The 10,759-nt window shown below is 40.7% G+C and overlaps 1 protein-coding gene across 1 annotated transcript in view; it reads left to right on the forward strand.

Moving 5' to 3' along the window:
- The window catches only part of CUBN (cubilin), a 298,802-nt gene that overhangs the window by 236,397 nt on the left and 51,646 nt on the right, over nt 1-10,759 (forward strand). Inside the window, exons 58-59 of the mRNA XM_077772461.1 lie at nt 342-471; nt 3,545-3,762. Coding sequence (XP_077628587.1) covers nt 342-471; nt 3,545-3,762 — 348 coding nt within the window. The remainder of the gene's footprint in view (nt 1-341; nt 472-3,544; nt 3,763-10,759) is intronic.

Genomic DNA, 10,759 nt, shown 5'->3' on the forward strand with positions numbered 1-10,759 from the left:
AAAAACAATAAAAAACATAGGAATGCATAGTTATACCCCAACCACATGAAATATTCCTTCTCATTATTTTCACTCTGGTCATTAATTTGAGTCTCTGGTCTGACTCATTCTGTTCCAAGATGTGCCTTATAATATTCTTCCCTGATTCTACTCCCTTCCTGTCTCTTCCTCTGAGCTCAGGGGAAAAATCAGTATTATTTGTAAACCACAATGAAGGGGAGTTGAGTTCTTAAAGACAAATGATTATTATCTCTCTTAGGGGAAAAGTTACATCAGAACGGGTATCTCAAAAGTATTCTTTCATGCCATGAGTAATAATTGTTCGCTCTTTTCTGTTGCAGCCTGTGGGGGTCTGTTCAACTTCTCCACTGGGGTCATCAGGAGTCCTGCCTACCCATATTCAGACTACCCCAACGATATGCACTGTTTGTACACCATCATCGTTAGAGAGGACAGAGTGATTCAGCTCAAGTATGTAAGACAGCTGTACCTTCTTTAAAATATGCTTAGCTCTATTTACAGAAAAGACAGTCCTTTACAATAAAGAATGCTGATTTCTTATTGGAGGTATATAAGGGAACCTCAAGGAAGAGAGAGTGAAGTTTTTGTCTGGTAGTATAAATCTAGGAAATGGGTGTCCTTCCCCCCACGCAAGCCAGTAGTGATTAGGGGGAAAAGCAGGCACTTCACCACTGAAAATGAGTGTTATCATTTCCCAGCAATTTTAAAGGAGCCTCATATAATGGGTTGTAAAATTATAAACCTGTCTTAGGAACACCAAGAGAAGGTACTATCCATTAGTTGGACACTTACTATACACCAAGGGACTTTAATTGACACTTTCCATAATTCTCTTCTTTCATTCTTAAAACAGTCATATGAGGTATTTATTATTAAACTCAGTCTACTGATGAGAAAGCTGAGGCTTAGAAGGGTCAAATAATTTTCTCAGTGTGACATGCTATTAAATGAACACTCAAAATCTGAATTCACATCATACTTTGTCCCAAAGCCATGTCCTTAATATTTCCCTATGCTTTCTCTTGAAGGGCAAATATTTCCTGACCGCTTAAGAAATGGATTTTTACCCATGTATCAGAACACCTCTAAATTGGTGCTATACAATGTCACTTATAGCATCAGTGAAACTCTCCCCTAATCCTCCTTCCTCCCCATGGGACCGATTAAGGGAATACGACCTCCAGATGTCAGTGATAAAGTTCACAATCACATTCATCTGAGATGACGTATTTCTAAGTCTTGTATTTCAGTGACATACAGCTTATGGCAGAAAACTGTGAAAGCTGGTGTAGCTCACAGCAATCTAGCATTTTTTTTCTAGAAGGCTGATGGTCTAGGTTCTTCCCTACCTACTCCCCCCTGCCCCCCACGAAATGTTTGTGATCACTCTCATCCCTAAATATGATATCCTTTCTGCAATTTGCCTCCAGGGACCTCATATATCAGATGGGTCTTTAGATATAAAGCAAGCCTCATCCAGCCTGACTGGGTTCCTGTACCAGGCAGTAAGTGGTCTCTAGCCTGAGCCTTGAAGAAAGCTGCAGATCCCCACCCTGGGATTATTTGTAAGGAAGCTGTGCCCAAGCGGTGAACAAACCCTTTAAGTCCTAGGAACGAAAGAATAAACCCAAACTGTCAGATGGTCCAGAGCAGGAGACCCATGAAGGGAGCGCCTGCCTAGAATGGAAGTGTAAGGAGTCACTCTTGTCATTTCCCATGATGCTACAGCATTTGCTCCTACATGTAAAGCATTATAGGTGACATATATACTATATATATTGATAATATACATTTTTTTTCCCTACCTGGGCCCTGGGCTCCTCATAGTCAAAGTCAACGTCAGGATGTTTGGAAAATTATTTATTACACTCTTTCTAAGAAGCTAGATTCTGTGAAACAGATACGACCTCAGGCATTACAGAGATTGTAGACATTAGTAAGACAGGAATTCCTCAACCAGTGTTCCCAAGCTATGCTGGCAACATAAGCTTTTCTATCCGTAGGCCTTTCCAGATATTTTCTGTGCTCTGGGAAAAATGATACAACATAAAAGCTTTGAGTCTTCTTGGAAACTCACATCTTTATCTTTCTTTGTGAATGCACGTTGTGGAAAATAAATGTGTCATCCACGGAGGAGAAAAATACACGTAGTATTTTTAGAAATTACCTGGCTGTTGCTCTGCCCACACCACCATCATCATCAAGACATTATATATTACTTGTGGTTAAAGAAAATAAAGAATTTTTCATCTTATTCTTAATCATCAGCTTGAAAAAACTGAACTAATGAAAAGCTCTTGAAGAGAATTTACCGATCTTTTTTTTTTCCGTAAGGCTCTTAAAAGGAATTTTCAAATTAGATATTTTCAAATTATTCTCTTCAATATGTTATTTATTGTAGCTTCTAGCAAAAAGAAAAAAAAAAACGGAGAAAACAGAAGAACCTCCCAAAAAAGGAGGAAAGGATACCAAATAATTTAAACAGGTTTTAAAAAAAAAAAACACATTATAGTAAATACACCCTAAAATCCTAAAGATAAACCATGTAGAAAGCCTTGCTTGTTTGGGAACTCTGGGAATAGTTAGTTGAAATGACAGAGTGTGGGGCGCCTGAGTGGCTCAGTCGGTTAAGCCTCTGACTTCAGCTCAAGTCATGATCTCGCGGTTGGTGGGTTCGAGCCCTGCATCGGGCTCTGTGCTGACAACCAGCTCAGAGCCTGGAGCCTGTTTCAGGTTCTGTGTGTCCCTCTCTTTCTGACCCTCCCCTGCTCACTCTGTCTCTTTCCCTCTCTCTCAGAAATAAATAAAACATTTTAAAAATTAAAAAAAAAAAAAAAGAAATGACAGTGGAGGCCTTAGATCCTAATACTATCTCAGGCCATAAAAGTAAAGTTAGGGATGTATCTGTCAGGATAGTTGTAAGTGGTAACAAGCAATCCCAAAGCATAGTAGTTTCATGAGCTTATTTCTCACCCTTTCCTGTATGAGTACATCCAATGTGGCCCAGTCACTCAGCAGCCCAGGCTCATGGAAGCTTGATTTCTACATTTGAATCCACGGTCCGTCACTGCAATGGGAAGTCACTATAGCAAACGGAGTAGTAACTTTTTTAAAAACGTCTTCCAGAAAGTAATACATATCACTCCTGCTTCTAGTTCTGTGGCCAGAGCAAGTCTGGGGGCCATGTTGAACCTCAGAGTGTGCACACATGGGCAATTCTCCCAAACATCAGGGAGGCGGAGAGCAGGGGGGGGGCAGTGTGGTGAAGTTTCTGTTAACAACCACAGTGATCTTAAATGGAAGGTTTTGCTTATAGCAATCAAATTAGTAACACAGCATATTGTTTCTAGTATTTTCTTTCAAGTAAAGCATGGATGTTCTGCTTCTAGCCTTTGTCTTGTTTATTTTTTTGTTTTGTTTTTTTTGCTTTTTCAGTTCTTTTTGTTCTTTTACAAGAACTAAAGGTCTAATGTCATGGAAATCCAAACAGAGAACATCACTATTAATGGGGTTCATTTCACAGGTTTAATGATTTTGATGTGGTTCCCTCCACCTTCTGCTCCCAAGACTATCTGGCAATTTATGATGGTTCTAACATCAGTGATCCCCTTCTTGGCAAATTCTGTGGGTCCGTGCTTCCACCAAATATTAAGAGCAGCAATAACAGTGTGCTTCTGGTATTCAAGACAGATTCGTTTCAAACAGCAAGAGGTTGGAAGGTATCTTTCCGGCAGACACTGGGTAAGAATTTTGGATATATGAATCTATTTTTCATGACTGTTACTTTTTGGCTTTATTTTTTTCCCACCTGACTGAAGTTGCTTTTCATTTAAATTTCGAGGAATATGTCACATAAAACTTTTGGTTTTAAAAATTACCTCTGCTATATTTTGATTAAAAACCAATCGCTCAGTGGAGCGCCTCGGTGGCTCAGTCGGTTAAGCATTTGACTTCAACTCAGGTCATGATCTTGTGGTTCGTGAGTTCAAACCCCACGTCGGACTCTGCACTGACAGCTCAGAGCCCGGAGCCTGTGTTGGATTCAGTCTCCCTCTCCCTCTGCCCCTCCCTTACTTGCGCTTTGTCTCTGTCTCTCAAAAATGAATAAACATTAAAAAGAAAATCACTCAACCAATATATCTCTCTTGTATACAAAGGTAAACTCTACCTACGCAGCCATCTCTACTTAGACCTGAGCCTCATTTTATCACTGACAGAAATGGTGGAATTTTAGCCTAAAGCGGGCAAGGGCCCCATCACAAAAAAAGAAAGGTCTCATGACCTCCGTTGCCTTTATGTTTAAAATGCTGAAGAGCCTTGGGAGGATTTTAAGTAAAAACTGCGTGGCCAGACTCGATTTCTTTCTGGAAAGATGATAGTGGTAGCAGGGAGGTAGAAGTGGAGGGTGCTGGAGGCTGGGGGAACCTAGGACCTGAGAAGAAGCAGCTCTTTACAGAATTCTGGATGGGAAAGGTCAATGGCTCAAACTGACACAGTGGAAATGGAGAAAGAAGGAAATGTAAGAATTCAGAGTAAATGAGAACGTAGAAAGCATGGGAAGTACAGTGTGGGAGTTGGTGACACATTACAGAGCAGAGCATTTGAGGATGGTTTCTGGATAGTGGCACTGTAAGAGGCTAAGATTTAGGGAAGAAATAGTATAGTTAGTTTGGAGCATTTGTGGTTGGAAGCCTCAGAGACACTTACATGCAAAAAGATAGGAGGAAGCTGATGCTCGAGAAGCAATTTGGGCTGGAGAGAATGATCTGGAAGTCTACTAGAGGTGAAAGGAAAAGCTAGATGTAAGGCTAAATTGAAGACCGTTTATTCCCATTGCGTGTGAGAAATAATTGTATAAAATTAATTCATAGCTTTGAATCATTTAAAATCTAAGTGAGTTAACTCATTCCCTATTTATCTATATTCACAGCATCAGTGGCACAGATTAAGGGAAGTGCTTGATTCTGGAAAGGTCTTTGATTCCTGCATTTGGATACAGATGTGATTCATGTTCTGAAAATGAACAGCTCGCCAAATGAATCACATTCTCTGTGAAGGCTCAGACAGACCTGAGAAGCTTTCTGCAATAAGCTTTCTGAGTCACTGTTCGAACTCTTTCTTTCTCTTTTCCCCATGCTGTGGATAACTTTCATCCCTCTGATACAGAGCAAAGCTTACCTTAAGCTCTCTTTACATTTGATGTGCTACTTATCTGTGCATTTCTTGAGGGAAGCAATTAGCCGTTTGTGCTGTGAAGGCTTCCTAACAAAACATAGACATCATGACAAATTGTATCAGAAAAACCACTTTGCCACCTATCCTACTTAGCTCGATCAACAATAACTTGAAAGCAAGTCTCACGGGCAGACAGGGAGTATAGACTTGCCTAAGTGAAGTGGCGTGCAAAACACAGAGGCTATTTTGAAAGAAAAATTCATTTGCCTTTGGAGATATTTTTTTTTACACAAAAGACTTCATACATTCTTGCCTTTAGCACAGATGTTAGAATCAATTGACATATATTTACATTTGCTCTTGCTACCTGCTTTCAAGCTGTTTTCCAAGTATATCCTCACATGACCACTGAAATGGTCTTAAAGTGCTCCACACTGGTGTCATCTGTGAACCTTCCTGTGTTAGTCCGTTTCCCCCGGTCTCGTTAATTGCTGTGTTGTTTTTCTGAGCTACAGAGAAGGCATCTGTGGACTTATTGTGATTTTATGGGAGTGCAGCAGCACAGAAGGAAAAATCTTACGTTGTCAGAGGCACTGTTCACCTATGAGCATTTGGCTCTTTCAGTCAATGACTGCTTTCCTCTGGTCACAGTTACAGGAAGGGTTCAAGTGCAGGGAACACGAAGTGGGATGTCATTCGTTGCCAGAGTTGTGTGCCCACTGCATTTCATGATGAATGGCTTCTACCACTTTCTCATCTGTGTAATTGCTGTTGGCCACTTGGAAATATCGAAGAAGTAATTTTAGGTCATTTTTAATAGTAAATTTTTACCGAAAACCTAGGTGTTACCATTTTGTATCGCTTTGGTCTCGCAATGCTATTGAGACCACACATGTGAGTTTGCTGATCGCCTTGCATAACTTCAATTTTGTTTTTTGTTTGTTTGTGGTAAGGAAGTGGGGGAAGAGCAATAAGAGTAGATTGACTTCTAGGACTTACAGAACCTGTTAGTTACAGACCTGGATTTAAAAAAACAAAAAACAAAAAACAAAAAACAAACAAACAAACAAAAACAGCAAAACTTAGATTTGGCCAGGAAGCTGCACCTTTCACAAACAAAAAACAAAAAACAAAAAACAAACAAACAAAAAAAAACAGCAAAACTTAGATTTGGCCAGGAAGCTGCACCTTTCACATCTGTCTCACCCTTGAAAGCCACCCTACTTTTCCATAAAGAGGTGAAAGAGCCTCTGTGGCCCCAACAGTGAATTTTCAACAGTCAGCTGAATTTTTGACAAGGCATGTACAGGTCAGCCCGGAAAACAGTATTTTCACAGAGTAAATAAAAGGTGTGGAGAGGAGACCGTTTTAGCCTGTGACATCCCAGGTTGGTTATCTTGACTACCACACTGGAGTTTTGCAAATTCACTATTCACATTATACACTTGACAATATCTTACATCTGCTTCAACTTTTCAGAGGTCAGTAAAGAGCCCCGTTCATTTAACTATGTGATCATAAGGTGAACTCCTATGTTTGTAGTGCTGATGGGTCAGAACAAATTTGGGGCAAATATCCCACAGTTTGTTGTTAATTACTAACTATGTAGGGAAACGGAGTTTCCTTCTGTATTCCAGGCCCATAACGCATGGGGTATAAGGCAAAAGGAAAGAAAAGCAGGTCCTTCATGGGGGCTCACATCTCAATGTAACATTAATCTGCCTTCCTCTCTCTCCCCCTGCACGCCAGCATTCCATGAATAATTCATCCTGAAAGAAGATAACCAGCAAAGGGATTGTCCTGGGCTTTAGGGATCTATGAGACTCTGAAATTATCTGCGTATTTTTCTCAAGAGCACATGTTGCTTTCCTCTGATTGTCAGTGGTATCCATGATCTTATCAAGCCTAAAAAGCCATCAGTCCTGCGGATTTGGCTAAAATGGGAATGCTATATATAGTGCAGAAATGAAATTTTTAAGGACCCTTTAGTCTGTTAACTTCTGCCAGTTGAGTTAACCACCAGGGGCTGCTTCGGCCATGACTATGCTCACATGTATGTCTTGTGAATCACTTCAGGCTTGCAAGTGTGTTTTAAACCATCAAGGCCCCTGTTGCCTTTTACTGTCCTGGCCTGATGCCAGAGTGCTGCTCAGTCTTAGGCACAACATGCTCCTCACGTTAGACACCAGGCTTCTAGATACTGGATTAGATCAGGGATTTAAAGTGCATTTTCTTATGCGGTGCCATGGTATTTTCATGTGTGTTTTAAAGCAATGTCTTCTCTAACACGTTAGCAAAAGGTCAGGGTTAAAACCTGACCCTGGCCTCATTAGGTGTGAGCTCGGTAGGCATTTCGATCAGCAAGTAGCCAAGGAGAAAAAAGTGACCCTTCTGGATGACGTGTCCTAGAAGGACAAGGTCATCACCCCAGGGAAGATGACAGTATCAGGGACAAGAGATTCTCTTCACATAAGACTGTAAACACTGGACGTGCGACTCAAGCTCCTGGCCCCCTGGCCCCCACAGTCCTTGTGCTGAGGACGAGGGCCACTTCCTGCCACTAGCTGGGGTGTTCCCTATATGCAGAACTGGTCAGGTGGCAATACCGTCAGACTCACAGACCTCGCTGTGAAACACAGGCAAACAAAGTATACCAAGTATACGTGTTTCACAAGGACAAAATGAATCGTGCTCCACAAAGATGGGAATGTACCCGGATGGGAAGAGCCGTAGACAAGAAAGCAGGTGGCCATGACCTAAATGCTCCATGACATCATTGTCTGGTAAGATGCTTTAGAAAAGTCCTGTAACATTTTTGAGCTCCATTTTTATCCACCGAGAAAAGATCAGTTTGAAACATTATCACTTTCTTTTAAGCATGCAAAGGGGATAAAATAGCTAATTCCTGTACAAAGTTCCCTAGATGTCAAAGAGAGAGGCTGTTATGCCATCAGAAAGTAAGGTTGAGGTCTTGGATTCCTGGAAGGTTGTGTGACCCACTCCACCCTGTCTCCAAGGTGGGGAAGAGGTGCGTGTATAGCCGGGGTCATGATCATCAACAGGACCTCTCCATGGTGCCATGATTTTTTTGTTTGTTCTTACTCACTTTGCACCAAAATCTAACTAGCAAACCCTAATGTTTGTTTTATAACTAAGTCTGAAATCAAAAGCTAAATTTTAATTCAATTTGAATACCTGGCAGAGGTCCAGCACATAACCAATACTCCATCAATATTGGCCATGTGAATGAATTGAAGAATAAGTGGATACATTGCACCTACTTAACAATTACCTTATAGGCAATATAAATGATACAGTATACACTGTGTTATGTTTAGATGTGCCTCCTTCCCGATCATGGTTCATACAGTTCAGCTGTGACTCAGGATCGTAACTTGGATCACTTTCATACTCAGAGAATTAGAACTGCTAGATCATACTTAACCTTTGGGTCATGTGTGTCTGGTATCTGGATATTTGCCCAAGAAAACATCTCTCTAACATGCTAAAGGAAGGCACCAGGAGCTGTGGGAGGAAGCCAAGAGAGTTGAACTTGACTTTGTTTGTAAAAGGGGACAGGAGAAGAAGGAAAGGGAGACAGACAGAGGCAATGAGAATCTGCAGCCCCAAAGATGGAAAATATGGTCAAAACAGATGGAGAAAAATATAACAACATGTCAAAATCAGACTCAGGTTTCTAGTTATTTCTCAGTTTCAGTTTTGGTGTTGTGTTTGGACTTTGAGAGGCATTCTAAAAATCTGTAGCTAAACAGTAAAAGAATAGATTTAAGAATATCCAGGAACTCTAAATATTGATATGTGTATGTTTCCAAGTGCTTCCTAACAGCCTGGTAAGAGCTGCCAAACCATATTACTTTTAAAAGTACAAATGCAATAAAGGAATTGAGTTAAACCTGAATAATTTTATAAATCACTGCTCAAGTAACTCTCAGGTTAGCAATAATGAGGGTATTACTCGAAAGCAATGGTGTTTGTCTGTTCTTTTAATGTCGTTTACTTCCTCTGATGAAGTCTGAGAATGAGATGAGCTGAAATTGTACACCCATTTGTAGAAAATTCGACTAAGCTTATTTCCGCCCTTCGTAAGCCTTCTCACTGTCACTGGTGATTGGACTTCCCTTGAGAGATGATGTCAAAGCCAAGGTTACCTGCAGTTTCTTCTTGGTGGGTTTTACTGAGGAGGGTTTATTTGTGGAGCTGAGAACGTGGGGCTTCCGTAAAGAAAACAACAATGGTTGGTTCACCAAAACCTTATGAAAGCAAGGAGACAGGAGTAAAACTCCAGATCAGTAAAACGAAAGGAAAGATTTTTATTGAAATACATTCACACATCAGAATCTACATTCCCGCCCCCCACCCCCACAATGACCAGATTGCTGTGCCTGGCCTTGAAGGGTAGGGCTGTCACTGGGGAAATAAAACCCTTTGGTGCTGTGGAGACCAAGCTGAGGGACAAAATTGAGTCAGTGGTTAACCGTAAGAAAACACTGGAAACATTCAGGGGAACAAGAGCCGGAATGCAGTTATTCTCCACAACCTAAACCACACCAGCCCTCCTCAAAATGGAATCCAGCCTTGTCTCAGATGTTCTCAAAACCGGGTGTTTTGAGTTAAATTATTTGTAACCACAGATTCCCTATAAGAATTATTATCCTGACTCAGATCAGCTTGACTTTAATGTGATGTTTGCAGGAGCATAAAAGCAAACTGTCTCTGGTCAGCAGTAAACACTTAAAAAAATTCTTTGGTTGTAAATCAGTTGTTTAGAAACAAAACATCATTAGGACCACGGGATTGTATTTTCTTGTCCTGGTCTATGAACAGATCTATTAATGCTGTGCGGTAGAGGTATGTTTCACTCACTCCCAAGCGAACACATCACAATTTCCCAAGGCAGGATGATAATGACCCCTGTCCCCAAGCATCCATTATGCGCCAGATGCAGCACAGGGGCTGTCCCTGGAGAGCCTCATCTAATCTACGCAACTGCCCCAGAGACAGGGATGGGCTGATGATCCCATTTTACAAAGGAAGAAACAGGAAGTTGAGAGATTGAGTAATTTGTCTGTGGTCAGAGTGTTGTAAGAGGCAAAGCCAAGCTTCCAACCAGGTATCATTCCCTCCCAGATTCACCATTTTCCTGATCAGCCCACATCACCTCCCTGGCACTCAATAAACATGGCCAGGGACAAGGAGGGATTCTGGGGAGAGTTTTCTGAAAGGCGGGCCATTTCTTTAATTCCTTTTTGGGGTAGACTGAGCTACTTTTCTCCACTTCCATCTTCTTGATGCTGCCTGTTTTCTAGTAACAGCATTCCAGTTTGTACCTAGCTCCAAATAGTACATTTGCTCATATGCTATACTACATAAATAGTGTGTTTAACTATAGTAGTCACTATTATATCATATTTATAATATAAGTATATTATAAAACAGGTATATCTATATTATACTATGCTATATTTATAACCTATGTATAAATATATAATTATATAATACATTTATACTATATTTTTATACTGTCTTTATTATAAATAATGTT

Source organism: Crocuta crocuta, unplaced genomic scaffold, assembly GCF_008692635.1.
Source record: "Crocuta crocuta isolate KB4526 unplaced genomic scaffold, BGI_CrCroc_1.0 scaffold96, whole genome shotgun sequence".
Classification (NCBI taxonomy): Eukaryota; Metazoa; Chordata; class Mammalia; order Carnivora; family Hyaenidae; genus Crocuta; species Crocuta crocuta.